The sequence below is a fragment of the Microtus ochrogaster genome, linkage group LG2, assembly GCF_000317375.1.
Source record: "Microtus ochrogaster isolate Prairie Vole_2 linkage group LG2, MicOch1.0, whole genome shotgun sequence".
Lineage (NCBI taxonomy): Eukaryota > Metazoa > Chordata > Mammalia > Rodentia > Cricetidae > Microtus > Microtus ochrogaster.
In genome coordinates this window covers 6824295-6847322 of record NC_022028.1, presented here as the reverse complement: position 1 = coordinate 6847322, position 23028 = coordinate 6824295, and the positions used below count along the sequence as shown (strand labels likewise).

The window sequence follows — 23028 nt, the reverse complement described above, 5'->3', positions numbered from 1 at the left end:
TGAAGACAACTTATGCTGGAGAGGATGTGGAATAAAGGGGAACACTCCTCCATTTTTCATGGGAATGCAAACTGGTACTTTTGTATGGCAGTTTCTCCGAAAACTGGGAATCCACCTACCTTAAGACCAACCAATTCCATTATTGGGCATATGATTAAAGGGTACACATTCATATTACAAAGACATTTGCTCAACTGTGTTCATAATAGCTAGAACCTGGAGACAACCCAGATGTTCCTCACCTGAAGAAAGGATAAAGAAAATGTGGTACATTTACACAATGGAGCGCTGCTCAGTAGAAAAAAACAATGCACCTTAAAATTTGCAAGAAAATGAATGGAACTAGAAAAAAAAAACATCCTGGGTGACATAAACCAGACCCAGAAAGACAAACATGGCACGTACTCACTCATAAGAGGATATTAGACATAAAGCAAAGGATAACCAGACTACAGTCCACAACCCCTGAGAAGTTAGGTAACAAAAAGGACCCTAAGAGAAATAGACACGCATGGATGCCCCTGGAAAGGGGAAATAGATAAGATATCCTGTGTAAATTGGAGGAGGGGGTAAAAAGGGAGAGGAGTACATGGGGGAACAGAATGGTTGAGTTGGGGGGAGGAACAGAGAAGGAAAGCAAGGAAAGAAATATCTTGATTGAGTGAGCCATTAATAGGTTAGTGAGAAACCTGGTGCTAGGGAAACTCCCAGGAGTCCACAAGAAAGACCCCAGCTAAGATGAAGGTGGGGGACGAAGGGGGGGAGGGAGCAGGAAGAGGGGAAGGGGGAACTGTGGTTGGTATGCAAAATGAAAAAAAAAACTTTTAAATAAAATATGTGTAAAATAAAAAGATTTAAAAAATGGCAAAAGTCGGCTTTGATAGAGCTGAGAAATGTTCTGGAAAGTTCATTTGCCAGTCAGGAACTTCTTAGGACTAGGAAATGATTTTTCCACCAAAACGATCTCATGAAGTATGGCAAATATCTTGCAGTGGTCTATCAAAGCACACCTCAGCCACAACAGAGCCTCCTGGTGAGCTGCTAACAACCCCATCTAAAGCACAGATTCTGGGTCCCCTGGGCTTCAGGGGAGGCGAGAAGAAAGTACTGACTCATGTGGGCCTGAGCGACCTGCCCAGCACTTACAGCTCTTAGGGTTTTGTCAGCAGTGAGTGATCCTAAAAGCCAGAACAGTAGAGTCATGCCCAACCTGGCCATTGAGGTGTAGGGCATCTGAGAGCCATAGCAGTCTACATTCATTATTAATGGGCCATTGAACGAAGGCATTGATTTCCACGAGGGTGGTGTTTTTATGTATGGCACACACATTATTTATTGAGCATCAGTGTTGTTAGGCACTTTTCATTAATTCCAGCTAAATACTCCCTACCATTCTTGGAGACAGTTCAGATGAGGACATGGACACAGGCTGGGAGAGGTGGACGGAATTGCTAGCCCTCTGTTGCCCAGCCATGGGAACTGGCTTCGGATCTGATGAGAAGGCCTTTCCCAGGTCTCCTCTCTGCTCTTGCTTCACCCTGCCTCTTGGAGGTGCCAACAAGGATAATCTAGCAAGATGAAGCTTTCGGTCCTCATCAGACACGTCCTTTCAGACCAGTGCCAGGGTCAACCACAAAGAACTGACCACTGTGTCCGCTCAATGGTGCTTTGTGTGGTTTCCTTCAGGGGACCGTTCTGGAGAGATCCTGAGAACTAGCGCTCTGACTGTGGCTGCTGTGTGCATGTTTGGGAAGTTGCTCTTCAGTTTTGCTGTAGTTCCATCAATTAGAGAAAAGTCAGAGAAGACTATGAGAACATACAGAGGATGGGGGAGGCATGGGGCGCTTCACTTGACAAGCACTGATGAAATAGATTCTCTTGGGAGGCATCTGTTGGAGCAGAAAGGCCAGAATATCTATCTCTGTTCTTTACAGGAGGTTTAAAAAAGCAAAGTTATTGCCGGGTGGTGGTGGCGCACGCCTTTAATCCCAGCACTTGGGTGGCAGAGGCAGGTGGATCTCTGTGAGTTCGAGACCAGCCTGGTCTACAAGAGCTAGTTCTAGGACAGGCTCCAAAGCCACAGAGAAACCCTGTCTCGAAAAACCAAAAAACAAACAAACAAACAAAAAAAAAACAAAGTTATTGAGACTGAGAAATCATTTAGCCACCTAGGCCTTCAGAAACAAGAAAGAGAAATGTGTAATACTAATTCTAGTTGTTAGAGAAAAAAGAAAATGACCACACTTACCAGAGAAGAGCTAAGATTTCCTGTTTCATCAGAAATACATAGACAGCTGTCCTTCTACTTCCACCAACATAAGGAACAGCTTGGGTTAATGAAACAGTGTGCTGACCAGGGAATTAGAGCAGACTAACCAGAGACTCATACACACAAATCTCCTGGCTTTCACCACATTCATAGTAGCTTTAAAATCACACACACACACACACACACACACACACACACACACACACACACACACACACACCATGGATGCAGTTGAGGGACTATATTTGGGAAGAAGGAAGGAAACAAGCAGGAGTTAGGGAGGACAAAGGAGGTAATGAGGGTGACCATGAGCCAAGTTCAATGATACACATGGATAAAGATGTCCTAAAGAAACCCAATATTTTGTTTACTTAGTTAAAGAAAATTTATAATGAGAAACAGTTGCCCATCACTGTGTGTCATGTCTATAACCCAGCACTTGAGATTGAAAGTTTAAGGACAGCCTGAGGCTACCTAGCAAGATTGCCTCAAAACAAACAAAAAACTAAATTAATTAATCAATTAAAAATGAGTACCTAAAAATAAATGGGTTTTAAAGGTCCCTGTTATCTTTAAATGTGCAATGCATTTCAATGTCATAAGCCCCATTCAGAGAAGCTTGGAGAACCAACTGGCCAAGAAATTCAGATGCACTGGTACCCAGGAGGAGGGGAAGCTCACATTCACTGACATGACTAGAGCATCTGGCTGGATCTCACAGAGACTGTAGGGAAATGAGCAACCCCTGCCTAGGATCATGTCAGAAATTTTACATTCATATTCATATTCTCTCCCTCCCTTCTCCCTTCCTTCCCTAACTTCCTGCAGAGGAAATGGAGACATGGAGATTTTAAGGGACGGCCACTGTGGCTGAGATGAGCAGCTCCATCTAAAACCATCAATTGCCATACTCCCGACCTAGGCTTTGTTGAGCTGTGCAGCACCCAGAGCACACAGCCTGACAGAGACAGAGCCCCTTAAATGGCACACCGGGGTCCCAAAGGGCAAGCATGTCAGGGGGCAGAATTCTCTCTGGATCTAGGCTTTGCCTCCTTAGTATTTTAAGGAGGAATTTTTTGGGAGGGTGGGGTACTTGATGTATATGTGAGTACTGTGTGTTTCCGCACACACGCATGCACACGCGCATGCACACGCGCATGCACCTAGTATGTATGCATGAATGTTTTTGCAGAAGTATGTACAGGCATGTATGCAGATGCTCCTGCCTGTAGAGGTCAGAGGTTGATGTCTGTTACATTCCTTGCATTATTCACTGAGACAGGGGCTCTCACTGAACCCAGAGCTCACTGATCAGGTTAGTTTAGCTGGCCGGCTTGCCCCACAGTTCCCTGGTCTCCACCTCTCCAGCTGTGGGATTTTAGGCAGCCTGTCACATCCACCAGCACTTATGAACTCAGCACCTGTAGCTTGTGAGGCAAGCATTTCATCCACGGAGTCACCTCGGTGGATTCTATCAAGCATTCACTTTTGCTTTTTATCTTACATCACAATCCACTGCTAATCTTTTTGTTCGTGAAATTAAGTGAAGAACTGAAGACCAAGAGAAGGAAAAAATAAGGCAAAAGAACAAACAAAAAAAAAAGGAAGGAAGTGAGCCCCGTTGTCTCCAGCGTACTTACGGGAGCAGCATTGGCCAGAGAAGCCCAAAGCATCAAAAGTCCGTAATTTGGACTATGTTGACGTGATTCTGTCTCCACAACATCCAGAACAGCCTGCACGAGGGTCTGTGTGAAGGAAATGACTGTGAGACCCCAGCGATGTGAGGAGGACTGACGCCCATAAACAAGAGACCACCCCCTGCGTGTGCTGCTTGTACCTAACAGTGTGGCTGTGTACACGGGCATGCGCACAAGGGGCCAGAGGTCAACACTGGCTGTCTTTCCTCCATCCCCCTCCACCCTCTTACAGAACCTGAACCTTCTCGGTTCAGCTAGCTGGGCTAGCCAATGAGTTTCAGGAATCTATCTCCGTTTGCCCAGAGTCGGGGTTACAGGCATGTGTCACTACACCCAGATTTTTGTGTGGGTTCTGGGGATCTGAACCTCAGCTCTTCAGCTTGTTCATGAGGCACTCTGCCTCGACTGAGTCATGACCCTGGAACTGTTCATTTGTCTTTAACCCAGGAGAGATGTGTCTGCTATTCACAGGCTTGCAGTCTGAGGCATGCTAAGGCCCTCTACACTGGGTGGGAGTATGGGAATGGGGAACAAGAACTCCAGGGGAGTGTAGCTGAATTTCTGTCTTGTGGCTTCACTATTAGGGAAACGAATGATCCTGTATAAATCACTTGACTATTCCAGTGATTGAATTTCCTCATCCACAAGATGGCCTTGATATGGTACCAACCTCATAAAATTTTGAGAGTTGAATATTAGTACAGTTGCTGATAAAATACTTGAAACAAAATCAACATTCTCTGTAGCTCAAGATGGCCTTGAGCTCCTGACCTCTGATCTCTCCCTCCTTAGTGCTGAGATTGCAAGAATGTACCATACCAGCACACCTGGTTTATTCAGTACTGGGGATGTACCTGGGGTGTTATGCATGCTAGGCCAGTACTTTCTAACTGAGCTACACCCAGGAACAACATTGGCTTTTGCTTTTGTTTTTTTGCTGAGCATTGATTGGTTGCATTCATAAATAGCGTGTGTGGTTTTTGAGACAGAGTCTCACTATGTAGGCCTGGTTGACCTGGAACTCACTATGTACCTGAGACTAGCCTTGAACTCACAGAGATCTTCCTGCCTCTACCTTCCAAATATCAGGATTAAAGGCATGCACCACCACACCCACCTGTTACTATTATTATTATTATTATTATTATTATTATTATTATTATTATTAAACACAATGTTAGAGATTGAAATCAGGTCCTCCTGCATACCAGGCAAGCATTCTACGAGCTGAGCAACATACTCAACTCAAATGTTACCCTTTTAACATAAGCAAACCTCTGCTCATAAGAAAATTAAGTAGTGAGGCAGGTGGTACAGGGTTATAATCAAGCAACTTGGAAGGTTGGGAAAGGAGAATTTCAAGCTCAAAGTATGTTTGGTCTCTAAAGTGGGTCTAAGACCAGCTCTGTTGACTTAGTAAAATTCTTTCTCAAAAGTAAAAAGGAGAGCTAGAGATATATCTGGGAAGCAGAAGACTTGCCCAGCATATGTGAGGAGCTCAGTTCAAGCTCCTGGGAAAACCCAGATGTTCTGACTTAAATGGCACCAATTCAGAGCACAGCATCATCTACCTACTCTGGTGGTTTTCCCACATGACCGCAATCAGGGGGCTTCTCAGTTGGCCTTTGCCCGTGGTTGCTTCGCCACCAGGGGGCAGACACTCAGGTGCTGGATGTGCTTTTAATCTAAACTCAGTAAGGTGACAGGAAAACAAGATGGACTCTAGGATCCATCCCCTACTTGCCTTGGGACGGCGTAATTTTAACGTCTTCACGGGTGTTTAGCTCATCGATATATTAGCTTTGAAGCAGCTAGTATTAGTCACATTCGGTACACACGAGGATAAAGCACAACCAAGCTAGTGTGAAAGAAATGCACACGCAGGAAGGATGAAAATGGAGTTGCTGGTGTCACTTGCTGCTAATGAAGCATGCAAGTCTTCCAGATTAGCTCTGCCAATCGTATTCTTGGTATTACAGTTGTCACAAGAGACAAGAAATGGCTTTGTACATCACAACTGCCTTCTGAATATTAGCTGGTGTGCCATTGTCTATCATGTCCAGAAGAATAGCAAAACTGGTAGTTCTAATTATGGATTTTATTTTCTGCAGCTCTACAGCACGTCTAGCTGGTCCGGGTGTCTGTGAGGGATTGTCTTGACCGTATTAACTTCTGTAGGGGGCCCAGGTCACCGTGGATGAAGCCTACGCCTGTGAATGATCAGAGCCTTCAGCAAGTTTAAGCAGCTCCTCTGTGGTTCCTGCCACTAGTGCCACAACTAAAATGTTTCTGTAACATTTTTAAATGCTAAAATATTTGAAGTGGGGTTTTTGTTTGGTTGGTTTTGGTACTAGAGATTGAAACGCACATGCTAAGGAATCACCCCATCACTGAGCACATCCACAGACTTCTCTTTATTTTGAGACAGTCTCACTAGTTCACTAGGCCTTGAACTTGCCATTCTCCTGCCCTAGCCTCCTAAGTAGCTGGGACTGCCCATCTTTAGGTCCAGTTTTTAAATTAACATGTGTTCTCTGTGTGTGTGTGTGTGTCTCTGTGTGTGTGTATGTGTGTATACACACAAATATACATATATGTTTTACTGTGGACCCTCCAACTGGTCTGGTTTCATTTCCTCAAGGACATATCAGGTGACCTTGGCCTGGTGAGTAAGGATGGTCACCTACAACTAATCACCACCAACAACAAAAAATCAATATGGCATTGCTCCAACAAAAGCCCTGTGGCACTGGATGGCAGCTAAGTTACTTAAGACTGAAGACATTCTATGTGACTTTCTCAGAAGCCAGGGGACAAGCGGGGAGCTGATGTGGCCCAAACAGATCAAGAGCAATGACAAAAACCCTGAGTCGCTTATTCCTTATCTCTTTAAGAAACCAGAATCACCCAATTTTAACCTATCGGTTGTAGTTTTGTTGTCTTGTCCTTAGTCTTAGACAGGAACTTTGTGTTCTGACTTCCATAGTTCTCTACCCAGCAGTTCTCCACCTGTGGGTAACCACTGGAAAGCAGGTATTTCCAATGGTCTTAGTATGAGATACTACTTAGTAGCAAAATTATAGTTATGAAGTAGCAACAAAAATAAATTCATGATTGGGGGTTGCTAAGACCATCAGAAATATGTGCCTTCTGATGGTCATGACCCACAGGTTGAGATCCCTGACGTAGTTGTTTTGGTTTTTTTGTTTTTGTTTTTTGTTTTGTTTTTTTTTTCAACCAAGCTGCTCAGCTCAGGCTATGAAAACATTTTATTTGTTGTATGGGAAGATGGAAAGGGAAGTGGCCTAATCCGAGGACTACGCTGTAAAGCAACAAAGACCTTTAAGTTGTACATCTGTCCTTTGACACAGTCAACTGTGTGAAAACAAACAAAATAAAATAAAAACAACTCACGAGTTTCATCTTATTTTGTTGTTTGTAGCATCCATTTTGCAACCCTATAGAACAGAATGCTTTGATGCTATGAGGCCATGATATTAAAATAATGTATATAAGCAGGCCTAGTCTATCACTTGGTATTAAAATTATATCCAATCACACACATTTCCTGGCTAAGAAATGTTCTGTAATAATCACTGTTTAGTCCCATGTTCATTATACATATCTTAGTGAAGGAAGAGATACCTACCCTGGAATGGCCTGCTACTGACTTGTGAGCTTTGATTTCATCAATGTTTTTCTCAAACAATGTCAAGAGCCATCTTTTGGACTTTGACCAGTTTCTGCATTAAAAGCAAAACAAAAAATAAATAAATAAAATCAGTCATTTGCAAGGGTTAGGGTCACAGGTTATGACATCAAAGGAGAGGATGTTGGGGCTAGAGAGATGGCTCAGCGGCTAAGAGCACAGGCTGCTCTTTCAGAGGACCCAGGTTCAATTCCCAGCACCTACATGGCAGCTCACACCTGTCTGTAACTCCAGTTCCAGGGGATCCGACTCCCTCACACAGACATGCATGCAAGTGAAATACCAATGCACATGAAGTAAATAACTTATATATACGTTTTAAGAACTAAAGAATGTTTCTTATAGTAGAATAATTTCCTCAAATTTCATCTCTGTTTCCAGTTAGAATTTCCACAGAGGTCCACTTCTGAATTATTAGTTCACAGGTAAAGCTGAGGAGATAAGAAAACAAATTTTAGTGTCTTTGTAAATAGCTGTTGTGATTCCTACTAGGCTGTCATTGAAGGAGAAAGGGTGTGTCAATTGCTTGGTTCATTTCACTGTGCCTATCCTAAGAGTGACAGGTGAAAGCACAGCATAGAGACCAGATGCTGGTCCAGCTAAACAAAGCCCATTGGTTATCGTCACTTTATTCTTGTCTGACCATTACCAGCATCCACGGCTAAAGAGCTGGGTGCGCTGCAAAATCAATGCTGAAATTCTCAACCCGGAGGTGATCGCATTAGGGAACAGGGCATTAAAGACAATAATTGCATGACAGGGTGAACCCTTTATCAACAGGATTAGTGTTATTATAAAACCCCAGAAAGCACTTGATTGCCTCTTCCACTCTGAAGGCACAGTCAGAAGCTGACAGTCTGTCATCAAAAGGAAGCCCTCCTCATTAACCACCCTACTGGTACCCTCAGTCTCCAAACTATGGGGGGAAAAATTTATTGTTTATAAGTTACCCATCTATGCCACCATAACTGTCCAAATAGAATAAAACATAGAGCAACTCCAAGAACCTTTTAAAATTCAGTTGCTTCTCACTGCATTCTACAAATATTTATCTGAGCCAATGGTAACAAATGCATCTGATCACCACCTACTCACACCTTACGGAGGAGCGGGCTGATTCAGCAAGGATTCAAACAGAATCAATTCAGCAATGATACAGTGTACTTCAAAAGAGCCTCAGATACTTTCTCTATAGCATGTCTCAATCTCTCTCTCTCTCTCACACACACACGCACACACACACACACTGTTTTTCAGAAAGGAAGGGATAGGGAAGATGGGGACGGAGGGAAACAGGAAGGAGGAAGAAAGAACAGAGAGAAGGAAGGAAGAAATCTATCTCTTTTGTTCCTCCTTCACATGTGCACACTAAAATAAGCAGGCTACAGAGCCTGGTGTGATGGTGCACTCCTGCAATGCCAGCAACCTGGAGGCTGAGGCCGTGAGTTCCAGGGCCAGCATGGGCTACACAGTGAGAACACCACACGGCCTGCCACCACCGATTTCTTTAAAAAGTCATAGAAACAGCTTCCTTCCATCTCAACTGATGCTATCCTGCTGAAGAGAAAGAAATGCGGTTGGAATACGACTTAGTGGACAAAGCACTTGCCACACAGTATTGGGAGACCAGAGGAGTTTGAGTCTCCAGATGGAGACAACCGAAACCCTAGTAGCTTGGCCAACTAACCTGGAATGTTTTAGGCCCTGTCTAAAACAAGGTGGGAAGCAAGTGCCAAAACCCAGTTTCCTCTGAACTCCACTCATTCACTAAGACAAGCGCACTACTCACCCAACACATGCACCCACATCCTACACACATATACGCATATGAAATAAAAATAAAGCATAAAATAAATAAATAAATTAGAGAGATGGGAGCTAGGAAGGCTGTTGAGAAGGTAAAACACTTGTTGTGCAAGCCCAAGGACCTGCATACAGATGACCATCACCCACGTGAAAGCCAGCATGGCAGCGTGCACGTGCAATCCCATGCAGCAATGGGGAATGCTGGGCCTCGGTCATCAGCCAGCCTAGACAAAATGGTTAGCTCTTGGGAATCAGTCTTGTGTCAAAACCTGCGGTGCAGAATGATAAATCAGACCACCTGATATCATCCTCTGGTCTCCACTCATACGGGGCACACCTGTGCACGCACATATCAAAGCGAGAGATGGAGGTTAGCTATAGATATATGTTGCTGAAAAGAGAAAACTAATCAATTACAGAAGGCCACCCTACCTCAGCAGCCATTCCGGTAGCTGGGATCCATACTCAAAACCTTCATCGTAAGTTTTAAAATGCTGGTAGAACTCCTTGATTTTCCTCTCGTCTGTGGGAAACAACCCTTTCTTAAAGAGAGTATTGACCGTGGCTGGATAAAGAAGATGCCTGCAAAGACAAGGATGCTCAGGAAGTCAACCGAGTAACCAATAAAAACTTTATATACAAAGACAGAATTGCCTTAAAATGACAGCTGAGCAGTGGATAATGGGACACAACTTTGGGGAAAAGTGATTCTTAAGTTTTACCGTCTGCTGCTGGAAATCAAGCTGCCGTTCAAGGATGACTGAAACGTGATTCTGTTTATCTAAAGATATTTTAAAAATCCTTTCTTAAAAACAAGACAACAAACAAAACTTCGTTTTGAATTATGTGTGTACATGTGTCTCTGTATGGATTGGTGAATGGAGGTGCCTCTGACAATCAGAAATCGGATCTCTCTGGCACTGGGGTTATAGGCAACTGTTAGCTGTGTAACATATGTGCTGGGAACCACACTTGGGTCCTGGGGAAGAGTGTGTGTGCTCTTAACTACTGAGCCCTCTCTCCAGCCCTGAAAATGTAAAAATCCATTCTAAGGAAGCACCTTAGACCCATAAAAAATTCAAAACAATAAGCTGAATGAATGTCACTCATTGGGAATTTATTTAGAAAATGGTAACAGCTAGGACACCACTCAGGTCTTTGTACGTAGCGCCAAATAAACTAGGAATAAAAGGGGGTAACAGTAATCATTCCTTTCTTAAATTCTCACAAAAGTCTGCATATTCAAACTACTGCCTACTGGGTTATCTATTGACATCACCTGTTTGGGCATGAATGGAATGAGAATGTCCCCTACAGGCTTCTGTATTTGAATCCTTGGTCTCCACTGGCGGCACTGCTGGGGAAGGTTATGGAGGTGGAGTCTTGCTAAAGAAAGTACACCACTGAGAGGTGGGGCTTTGAGAGTTCATACCCTTATTGCACTCCTGGGTCACTCTCTCTGCCTTTGTACTCCTAGGGTTCTACTGGGTTGAGAAAGTGTTTTGGTAACTCAGTTTCTCACATGGAGACAATATGGCTCTTCATCGGCCAAGTGACTTCTGGTTTATTTGCTCACTATAAAGTGAGAATGCTAAACTAGAAAGTGCCTCTTAATTAGGATTTAAATGCTTTTTTTTTAAAAAAAATCTCATAGTAGCCTAGTTAGATAGAGAACATTAATTTGCCAGGTGAATTTCAAAATCCGATATATTAGCTCCAAGTTTTTATTTGAAGATTAAAACAACTGTTTACCTTACAAAGTCGTTCAGGTCCACTGTCCCCCGGGCACCTAAGTCTTCCAGTTGCTCATGGAATGCCTCACTCAGCTGCCCAGTAAACTGATGTGTGCTGAAAGTACCCATCTTCCCCTTCATCAAGACATACAGTTTTTCATGCAGTGAAAAAAAGACATTCTTGGGAATCCATGCTAAAGACAGAGGGAACTAGTATCAAAATGAGCTACAATCCCTTTGCGGCACAGAATCAGCCAGGAGGGGCTATTGACAAAGTCCTCCTGGCACAGGAAATCAGTAGATCTGTTCTCAAGATGCTCTATAAGTGAGGGAGAGGGCTGCTACTTTTACCCCCTTCCACCTCCAGATCTACATTCAAGGTGTGTAGAAAACGCAGAGGGTCTTTAAACTCAGCACGCTGGAAGCTATCAATCACACTTAGACCATTCACTACTCCCCCACCCAAACCCCATTTCTACACACACACACACACACACACACACACACACACACACACACAGAATTCCTCTCCTAGTTATCTTCTTGACCATTCCTTCCAGCAGAATAACTCTGACCCCACTCCAGAACACTTCTTCCTAGAAATCTCCCTCTTCCCTCTACAGTATCACCTCAGGTTCATTCAGGGTAGGGGTAAGAGTTTTGGTTTTTTAGACTACTTTCTTTAAAAAAAAAATTATCTAGTTTATCTATTTTGATTAACCAAATAAAAGAATCTTTTAAAAAAAACCTTTAAAAACTAATTTGTATTTTATGATTTTGTTATGTTCAGGTTATATTTTGTATAAAGTGATTTAAATTAAATGTTGATCTCTTGAACATGGTAGGAGCTGTTTGGTCAGGATAAGAAGCTGGCTGAAAAGGAAATGCTAACAAATTTTATCTGTTCAGTAGAAATGTCATGAGAGGTCACAGGAGAGCCCTAGGTGGACATTCCCATAATATCCATATGCCTCTAGCAAGTAAGTTAGTTCCTTTACTGAAGAAGTATGTTAGTGTATAAAACAACAGCCTTCAAAATATACTGACCAGAAACTCCATGGCTTACACATCAACAAACACTAGAGAGCAGTGAATTTACCCAATAGACTGTGATCTTAAAATAGCTAAACTTTTCATCTCTGAGAGGCTTTCAAACATTTTTGTCTTAATACGAAGAAATGCATGACAGAGTACTTTATAAGACTCTATGAAGGGAGGGGGGGCAGAAGAAGGACACCTTAGCACCTTAGGCAAGAAGAAGTCAGGCAGGCATTCAGGGAAGATGCATGGTCTAGGCACAGGACCTAGGGAGACCCATGCAGAGCAGGAGCACAGTCTCCAGTAACTGCAAGCAGGCTAAGACAGACAGAGACTGTAAGAAAGGAGAAGCCAGCCCAGCTAGCATTATTGCCCCAATGGGCACTCTCAAGAGAGGTCACAATTATGGCTTGCTTATTAAGCCGGGGAACTCTACTATGGACAAGCAGAATACAACTTGAATTCTCTGTGTAGCTTTGGTGCCTGTCCTGGAACTAGCTCTTGTAGACCAGGCTGGTCTCGAGCTCACAGAGATCCGCCTGCCTCTGCCTCCCAAGTGCTGGGATTAAAGGCGTGTGCCACCACCACCGCCCAGCTGCCCTTCACTATTCTTGAGAGAGGACTGAGGATGTAATTTTACTCAAAATTACTCTTGGGTTTCGATGTTATACTTCAAGGAAACTATCCAAAATATTGATTACCTGTGTTATAGACAGGATTTTGTACAGCTAGTTCAAAATCTACATGTTTAGATTTTAGAAACACATTGATTCCTTCTTCTTCGGTAACAAAGGTCATTCGCTTTCCCATAGCAAAGATGGTAAATATTGGTCCATACTAGAATAAAACACAAAACACAGATATATTAGTAAGCATTTCTAAATCATGGATTATACATAAAAGTTTTCCTCCAGAACACCAATGCTGACATTGGAGCAATGTCTCAGTGATTAAGGGTGTGTACGTACTGTCCTTGCAGAGGAACGAAGTTCAGCTTTAAGCACCCAGACTGGGCAATTCAACAGCCATATATACATAACTCCAGAGGATCCGATGCCCTCTTCTGGCCTTCAGAGGCACCTGCACACATGTGTGCACGTGTATACAAGTGTGTGAACACACACAAACCACGCATACACACTTAAGAATAAAAGAAGAATACCAATGAAGCAATGGCCCAGTTTTGTAAATACAGTTACACCTAGTAGTTCCTAGAAATTCTGTGGGTCACATTTAAATTATATGAATCCCATTTTATTCTCTCCTAAAATGTGCATAATGAGATGCATAGTCTATCTTCCTTTCTTGGTTATTAGAAAATAATAAACAATAATATATATATGACCATAGTGCTCTTGAAACCTTATATTCAAGATATCAAGAAGCTTATAAGTAAAATACAGCTCAATACTGCTCAAGAGACGTACACAAAGCTGAAGGGAACAGGCCTTAAGGGCCTGTTTATGTTTAGACATCATGATGCTGACATGGAGATACCAGGCCTCAGCCAAGACGGCTAATGCTAGATATAAGGCGGCTATGAGTCAGCAAAACTTGACTGACACTGTATGTTCAGAAGCCCCCAAAGCAAGTGATAATGTAGTCTGCTCTATAACCATTTCTGGCAAATTGTCACCTTTGTATGAGTCTGTCTAAATATGGCCTTGAGGTCACAGACAAATCACCTTTTGCCTTCAGCAGACCCTGTGTAGGTCTGCGTGCCTACTTGCAACCTGCATGCTGGTATGTGTGTATGTGTGCCAGTATGTGCCTGCCTAAGCCGGCACACATTTACATGAGCTAGCATTTGCCTGGCTGTCTGGCAGCGTCTGCTTGCCTTGCAGCCTGTTTGCTGGTGCATAATGCATGTCTTGTCTGTCTAGGGCTCCTAGCGTTCTCTTCATCCGCCTGACTTCCTGAGACCCTCCTCTTCTGGCATCAGAGGTCAGATTTCACAAACTACCCATCCTTCCTGATGCAGTACAATTCTTTTCCTTCTCTCTCACATCATCTCTAGCATGAGGTTTGACTTCTGGGATTTGCCCTAATTAGCTTTAACTGTGGACTTGACCCAGCCTAGGAAGTCTCAATGGAGGGATTGCTTAGACCATAATGGCTGGTGGGCATGCTGGGGGAGAAGGGCTATCTAATTTTTCAATCATATAGCAAGGCCCAGACCATTAAAGTGCTTTAAGGACAAAAACCTTTAGAAACGCGTCCTTAGTTATCTCCTCGGGGTATATGGGAAGAAAGGACTCATTATCAATAAAACTAGTAGCTGGGGGAGGGTGGTGAAAAAGAAAGAAAGTGGCAAACCTTGAATCTGTAAAGACCAACTTAGCAAAACAAGTTTTACAAAATCGTAGTGTTACCTCTATTTGCGATACAGATTTATTACTCATTTTCACAAACCGGAGTCATGTAAACTTATCTTCCCCAAGTACAACGCGCTTATATCCGTATGTTGATAAACACGCACTTAGAATTAGCTCAAGGAAGTTACTAACACTCAAAAGACATCTCTCCTTCCAACAAGCTGTGTTGTCTTTCATTTCTTGATATTTTGCTTAGGACATAACTGAAGATCATGTGTGGAGAAACAACCGACAGGTTTAACTGCCAGAGTATGCTTATGTCCAATGTTCTAACATTGCGCTTAATAAAAACATAATTTGAAAATAAAATCCTACCTCTCTCCAACCCCACCGCCACTTCCAGGCACAGCTACATACCTTGATTCTTGCTTTTTCTATAAATTCAAGAGGAGCTTTCCCAAACTCAAATCCCGCTCCGATCCAGGGAACCCAGCCCTGGATACACGGGGGTCCACGCAAATTCTTCCACCGAAAGAATAAGAAAAGAACACAGCTTCCCAGGACGGCGATTACTCCTGGTGAAAAGAACTCCATGACGCCCATCTTCCAGAATCACAGACGTTTGAAAACGTTCTTCTCTGGGAGCATTTCCCCCTTCCCTGCAGACTGAGGAAAACGCACCGGGTGTTCCAAACTTTAAGTCGAAACTTTGGCCACCAATTCTCTTGCGCAACTGTAGTTCCTTTGCCCCGCCCCAATTTTTGTGCAATTTTTGCACTGTGGCTCCCTTCCACCTTCGCATTGCTTTAGAATTCCGGCCAGTAGGGAAAAAAAAAAAAAAAAGCAATCAGTGGAACTACACCAGCCTCGGTTGGGACGGGTGGGCGGGAACACACGCTGAAGCCTTAGCTATCCAGTTGCTGGCAGTTTGCAGAGGGCGCCTAGCTGCCAGCCAATCAAAGGCGTCTTGGAGTCCCAAGAACTACATTTCCCAGAAGCATCTTGGGTTCCGCTTTGTTTTTCAGTACCTGAGGCCCCCAGACCGGTCCAGCTACTAAGCAGGAGGAGACTTTGCGGTACCTTATAGGCACACATGGTCCCTCCCCGACCGCTCTTGAACTGAAGAGGGGCGGCGCCCTCAGGGTGGCAGGTGCACAGGCGACTAGGGGTGCCCAGTGGTCCTAACCTGCTGCTGAATGTCTGTCCCCGAGAAGGAGGAGACGCTGCTGCCGCTCACGCAGAGATGGCCTCGGATGAGCAAGTTCCTACTGTCCGGCTGCGCCGCAACCGTGGCCGAGCTAGGTACCAGCCGCCCCCGCCTCGGTCTCCCCAGCGAGTGGCCATGGCATCGCGCTGGGGGAGGGATGGGCGGGCAGCCCCGCTCCAGACTGGAGCATCTTCAGAGGTTTCACCCTCGCAAGGATGTGGTCAGGTGCCCAGTAGGCCAGCTTCGGGAGGAGCATGGATTGGAGGTTTCCAGGGTTGTCTTCCCATCCCGAGGGATGATGTCTAACGCCTGAGTGAGTACTCTTGGGCTCTTCATGAGCCCTCATACCTCTTTAGGAAACGTTTCCCCCTTGGTGAGGATGACCTTTTTGGAATCATAATCCATTTGTTCCACATATATTTCATCATCTCTGGGATCGTCTTTTTTCATGGTTTATACCCTTATGCAGCCTCAGAATTTTTTAGATTTGAGTTGGGGGAGGGGGCACCTGGAGGATTGCAGTTATTAACCATTCCTCCTGAACACCTGTCTAAAGTCAGCCGGCCACTTCATATTGACCCTATATTGTTTACTTTACAGGAGGGACTCTGAGGAGTAATTTTTATAAAAATGGTAAATGCAAGGCAAGGTAGCCTTTTAACTGGGTCATTAATACAGTCGATACCGTAGTGGGTTCTGGCTGTACAGTTGCAAAGACACCTGTGTGGCCTTCTTCCAGGCCAGTGGGGGCACTTTCAAAGAAAGATATTTACAACTGCTGCTTGTTGCAAGGGAAGCTATTTTTGTGTTTCGTAAGAACATCATGGAAAAAAAAAAGATTCATCTAAATGAGTCAAAAATAATAACAAAAAATGAACAGACCACCTAGAGTGGATTATGGTACCTTGGCATGAGCTGATGGTATTTTGCCAGGGTTAGGGGTGGGGTGAGTTCAAACTGTGGTCTCTGTGAAGCAATTTCAGATTACCCTTACATTTTCTTGTCCATTAAAAAAAGAAAGAAAGGAGGATGTCTGTAGTGTATTAGTCATTGAAAATGTTACTCAGTCTTCTTCTCCAGAGGTTTATTTCCCTTTAGTCTAGAGTAGCCAGCACTCTCTGTTGTTGGCCCTTCAGACTCTTTCCTTCTTGCTCTCCAGCCCATCTCTGTCTCTCTCCTCTCACAGCCAGCAGAGCATTTTTTTTTCAATCGTTCACTTTCTGAAATAAAGTTCACCAACTTTTACAGACATTGAAAGTCAGGTGGCCGAGTGATAGATACATTAGCAGTTTGGCTCCTCACTGCAGCTCACTGGCCTGTCCAGGAGCACTCTAGGGAAAGGTGCTAGAAGAATAGGGGTCAGAGGCTAGGGGACCAAAGTTGGGGCATGCGCACCAGTTCAGCAGGAGAGCCGGATCTCTGGAATAACCAGAATCAAAACAAAGCAAAAATATGTTTTTGGAAGCAGACTTTGTACATAGATAGAAGTTCCTACCTCTTTGTATTTTTTTTTTAGTTTTATGTGTCAATAAAACACTTCCTAAAGTATGTATATGAGAGACACACCCGCTTAGGGAAATTATTGTTATATACTAACTATGAAATCTAGTGGGAAATATGTAACACCCCCTCTACTCATCCCCCTCCATCTTAGAAAAGGTATTCATGGATTCAGGATGAGGTAGTCGTCACTGAAAATCTTATGTACTGTCAGCGATGTTCATAAGCTCGTCTCCATACCCCCTTTAGAGTTATTTGGGAAACTGTATTGTGACATTTTAAATCTCATCTTCCTTATGTAGGTTGAGTAGCTAAAGTATGCTTTCAGATAAAAACGATCTGTTTCTAATTTGACATGTAAGCACATTTTTCTAATGAATAAAGTTGGGACTTACAAAGAACTCATGAATGCACTGTGTGTAAAGCTTATCAATTCAGAAAATATAATTAAATATTTGCCTCACTTTGAAGAATGTTGAGCATTGCCACGTCCGTTTATGAAGACATTCTGGCTTCATTGCATCGTAAACATCAGTTCTGTGATTCGTTCGCATTGGAAAACCACTCATAACATCGTAGAATTCGGCTTCAAGTTTGTTCTAAATTTGTAGTAGAACTCAAACGATAGTGGCTGTGGTCAAGAAGTCACAGCAGAATATGACTACTATAAGCTATTTCTCATTGGGAAAATTGAAGCGGATTTAATATTGAATGTTGTTATTGAAAAGAGATCAAGGATGGTCCTACTTTGTGGGATTATTTTGGTTTGGTTTTAATCTGGGGATGCTCTGGGGTGCTTTTAGGCAGTGAGTCTTTGGTTTGCCAAGACATGAGATTCTACTTTCTAAATTACCCATCTACTAATTCAGAATGCCTGGGAATGGGATAGAAAGCGTGTATTTTCTTAACAGATTCCCTGGCCGATTCTGCTATATTCTTACACTTCAGAATCTCCAAATCATGGGAGAATATTAATCCTATGATTTTAGAGGTTTTGTTTGTTTGTCTGAATGTTTTGGGTTTTTCCTCCCCTTCGTTTGTTTTTTTTTATTTCATTAGCAACCTTTCCCCTCGATCTCACCAAAACCCGACTTCAGATGCAAGGAGAAGCTGCTCTTGCTAGGTTGGGAGATGGTGCAGCGGAATCTGCCCCTTATAGGGGCATGGTGCGCACGGCCCTAGGAATTGTCCAGGAAGAAGGCTTCCTAAAGTTGTGGCAAGGAGTGACGCCCGCCATTTACAGACACGTAGGTATTTATCTTGATTCTAACTGGTAAGTTTGCTATGAGTTCTGTATTCTTGCTTTTCTCTTCGGCTGTATTCAAAATCCAGCAAGGACATTTGTTTTATTTATTTTTCCCACTGATACAATAAATCAGTAGAAGAACATATTTCCAGTTGTTATTAAGGAGTTAGTGCCCTAAGTTTTGAGAATGCATATGGAAGCATTTAGATGGTCCAGGAGACCCTTGGTCAAGCTGGCCAGCCCGGCTAACTGGAGGTGGTGAGCCATAAATAAAGGGGAAAGTGTGGAGAAAGACAGCTGATGTGAGCCTCAGACCTCTGCACGTGCACACACGTGCATGCGCACCCACACACTGATACGGTTCTACACACGTGAGCGTATCTACACACCAACCACACCACACACATATACACATGGAGAAAAACAATAAACTGTCACCATATCTATAAAGCGCTTTAAGATAATTGAACAAAGTCAAACAAGTGCTATCACTTAATCTTAATGGAAAGGGAGTTAGAGTTGTTTCTACTTGGCTGTATGTTTGGATATTTTCTTCCCTGTAAGTTCTTTAATGGTATAAGACAGAGAAACATGAATAATTTACATCATTTTTCCCTTACTTCAGAAACCACAAATACAGTAAAAAAAATTGAAGTAGGTTTTAAATCCAAAGTTCTGAATCAGCTTTCAGGGAAATGTTTTCATGGTCTTTGAAGATTAAAACATATTGTCTTTGTCCTGTGCATCAGAGCCCAGCGAGGCTGATGTGACAATGAGCAGGAGCCTTGCCTTATCCAGCCGTGGCACTTTCCTAGGGTAGAGGGAGCACAGGTGAACTTACCTTTGCTCTGCTCCCAGGCTAACGACTTCTGCAGGTTATTAGTGGTGACATCCCAGAGAGAATCTTTCTAACCCTGCTCCCAGAGCGCCACTCACAGGAATGGGGGTCATTGACCTGTCTGCTTGTAGACAGGAGAACATGAAGTTGAACATGAACATGAAGTGTCCAAGAGACACTGAGATAGCATGGCCTTCTGCCCCTCCACCCTCCACCTTCATGCTGTCTCCTTGGCCCAGAAAGCATCGGTTTTAATCATGTGCAGGCTTGCTGTTAATAGTCAATTCTTCACATGAGGAGGTTAGCATAGGATTTTTTTTAAACAGTCAGATTATGCACAGAAACGTATACTGTTTTGTAATTTGTTATTTTTTTTTATGAAATACCAAGTCAAACATCCTGAAAGTGTGGTATTTCATATTCAAGAACTCTCTTGAATGGGCATCATGTACTGATTTTAATGATGCCAGTTTCTACCTGTTCATCTTTGGACCCCATTATTGTTCTGTGTGTTGCCTCTTTCACGTGTGTTGGCCACTTCATCATTCTCCAGTTAAGATCTTTCTCGGGTGCTTAAAGCCTAGAAGGGAAGAAATGTTAATGAATTCTCTAGTGCGGTTACATGTGGTTATTCAAAGAGAAGAGCCTCTGCATGCCAAGCTCCCTACTTGCGTATTTGAGTTAAAGTCAGCACACAGAGCTATTTGGTGGGGTCCCTTCGCATTCTGTTTTTCCTCCCCTTCCTGTGGTGATGCTCAAGATGGCCAGGACTGAAACAAGAAGACAGGAATAGCTCTTCTTCCCTAAACTTACTTCAAGCTCTAGCATTCGGAAGCTCTTCCAACCTTGAGCTTAGATGAAGTTAGTTGTGTGTAAGTCAATAAGTGGACTCATGTTTAGTGAATCAGTGTCTGTCAAAAGGAAAAATATAACCAGCACTGAGAACCCACCTGGAGAAGCTCTGAGGGGGAGAAAGGAAGGCATTAATTGCTAGTGAATTTGATAGTTGCTATGTTAGAACATGCCATGTGGGCCAAGGATGCTGAGGTCAAAGAGCAGCTATCTGAAAAACATAGTGAGCTGAGTCCTAAAAGATGAAGAGGGGTAAACAAAGTCGTGAAGGGAAGCTTCCTAGAGGGATCAGAGAAGAAGGAAGAATTCCTCCTTTGGAAGACTAATGAGTCCAGGTCACAGGTCCTCTTATTTCATTAGATACAAGACTGAATTTGTTTTCATCGTGTTTTATGCAGTGTATTCGGGAGGTCGGATGGTCACCTATGAGCATCTCCGGGAGGTTGTGTTTGGCAAAAGTGAAGATAAGCATTATCCCCTCTGGTAAGTTTTGCTTTGAAAACAATACACTGTGACCACAAAGACTTTGATTTTACCAATTATATTTAGGTAAAATTATCCATTTGTACTAAAATTGCTTTTAGTAGCAGACTTAATAAATAATAGAAATCCTAATAAATGAGAATTCTGTACATATTCTGTACAGACACAACAGAAATGCATATGTGAATTACTCATATTTATTTACTATTTTAATCTAAACGAATTTATGGTTGGGATAATACTCCAACCCTTAAGAGGTGAGGGCAGGAAGATAGTTTGAGACCAGTCTCTGCTATATGTGACCCTATCTCAAAATCAAATAACAATAACAATAATAATAATAAAGACTTTTATTGGGACATCCTTTTTCAAAGGCCATTGTCTTAATTAGCTTCCTGTTGTAGTGATAAAACACCATGATCAGAAGTAACGTGGAGAGCGAAGGGTTTGCCTCACTTAGGGTTCCAGGTAGCAGTCCATTACAGAGGGCCGTCAGAGCAGGAACTCAGTGCAGGAAGCAGGACCTGAAGCAGAGACCACAGAGGAATGCTGCTTACTGACTTGCTCCCTATGACTTGCTCAGCATACTTTCTTGAATAACTCAGCACCACCTGCTCAGGGATGGCACTGCCCACAGTGGGATAGGCCCTCTCAGAACACCAGATATTAATCCAAAAATTCCCCTACAGACTTGCCTGTGAGCTAATCTGGTGGGGACATTTTCTCAATTGAGAATCCCTCTTCTGAAATGACTCTAGCTTGTGCCAAGTTGATAAAGAACTAGCCAGACATGACCCTCATTATAGCTAGTCTGTTTTAATGAATATAAAAGTAACGCGTCAAATCATTGCACTATCCTGTACTTTAGTAATTATAATCAAAAGACACCAGTCTCTTTCAGAAATGCTTTGGTAAATTCGAGGCATCACATAACTGATAAAGTCCTTTAGACCCTTCACATCTTAATGCATTTGCCCATGTGCCTTTTATTTAGATACCATTAATCCCAAAATTAAATTTTGGGATGGAAAAATACTCTCTTGGAAAACATCACCAAGAATAAACTACCATCTCTCTCTAGAAGCAAGCTAACGTCATTAAATGCATGTTTGTTTCTTTTTTTTTTTTTTCAGAGTCTGGCTTGTGTATTATTAGGAGTTTTTGAGTGGTTCAGTTTGTAAAGCCTGTGTCCTGGAAGTAAACCATGATTCCCATTTTTTGTATCACTTCTACTGAATAGAGGCTGACAGTAAGGTCTACTGCTTCTGTGCTGGATGACTCTTGTTTTCAGACCGTGGGCTAGCACAGCCTCCCTTGGGAATCATGTAAAATTTTTTAAAGAAGTACCCAGTAGTAGGAAGTAGATTCCTCAGTCCTATAAAGGACAGCAGGCTTCCCACAGAAACTTCTTTTGTGCTCTTTGGACCCTTTTTATAACAGAAGGTAGACATTGTAATGAAGAAACACCCTTTGTCGGTTTTTCCAAACCATGTTTAGCAAATGGCTTTATAATCAGAGCTTTCCGTTCCCTGGAGTTTAGGTTGTCACTTAATTTTTTTTCTATTGTCCATTCTTTTTTTTTTCATTTTTATATGTTTTTTCTTTCTTTTGTTTTTAGGTTGTAAATGTAGAAGTTTGGAAAAGAGCGTTAACAGTTGTGGGACTTGAACCCATACACTAATGTACTCCATTCCCAAGATGTAAGAATGACAAATGCCTTTCGTGTCCTTTAATCCAGATCCTCATTGTCCTGGGTGTTAGGTGCCTCTGGTCCTCTTGAGTCACTCACTTCTTTGGCTTCCTGGACGCTGCACTCTTTGACCCTTTGAACATGTCTTTGGCTCTCTTTTGTCTTCTTCCATGGGCTGCAAGCTAAGGGCCAAGGCAAGGACCTAACCATAGTCATCAGTGTTTCCGCAGGATGAGCCCCATGCCGTGAGGATGCGTGTTTAATCCCTGAATGTTGAGGAATCGTATTCTCTCTTCCCTGTATGCTGTGTGTTCGTGCATTCCTGTAGCCTTGAGTGCACGTACAGGCTGAGAACCGAATCAACGTGTACAGAGTTGACACCAATTTCCAGGTTGTCTCTGTGACTCAAGTTTGGTGCTACATTCTTTCATTTTGTTCATGCCAAAGATGAACATTTCCACCATGTCATTGCTTATTATTAAGAACCACGGTAGCAGGCCAATGAGATGGCTTGGTAGGATCAAGGCGCTTGCCAGGCTTGATGACCTGAGTTACTACTCTTGGGGATCTGACTGCCAAAAATTGTCCTCTGATATATTCTCTCTCTCTCTCTCTCTCTCTCTCTCTCTCTCTCTCTCTCTCTCT

At 43.0% G+C, this 23028-nt stretch overlaps 2 protein-coding genes across 4 annotated transcripts in view; one reads left to right on the top strand and one right to left on the bottom strand.

The window, feature by feature from the left end:
• The window catches only part of LOC101997958 (24-hydroxycholesterol 7-alpha-hydroxylase), an 88093-nt gene extending 72702 nt beyond the window's left edge, over positions 1-15391 (bottom strand). For all 3 annotated transcript variants that reach the window (XM_013350974.1, XM_005359803.1, XM_005359805.1), the window contains exons 1-6: positions 14985-15391; positions 12954-13089; positions 11234-11408; positions 9914-10063; positions 7616-7709; positions 3910-4014 (exon numbers count right to left, since the gene is read on the bottom strand). In XM_013350974.1, coding sequence (XP_013206428.1) covers positions 3910-4014; positions 7616-7709; positions 9914-10063; positions 11234-11408; positions 12954-13089; positions 14985-15170 — 846 coding nt within the window. In that variant the 5' untranslated portion in view covers positions 15171-15391. The remainder of the gene's footprint in view (positions 1-3909; positions 4015-7615; positions 7710-9913; positions 10064-11233; positions 11409-12953; positions 13090-14984) is intronic.
• A 212-nt stretch (positions 15392-15603) lies between these two features.
• Slc25a27 (solute carrier family 25 member 27) overlaps positions 15604-23028 on the top strand; it is a 25232-nt gene continuing 17807 nt past the window's right edge. The window contains exons 1-3 of the mRNA XM_005359802.3: positions 15604-15869; positions 18334-18525; positions 20609-20693. Of these exons, the coding sequence (XP_005359859.1) occupies positions 15764-15869; positions 18334-18525; positions 20609-20693 (383 nt within the window). The 5' untranslated portion in view covers positions 15604-15763. The remainder of the gene's footprint in view (positions 15870-18333; positions 18526-20608; positions 20694-23028) is intronic.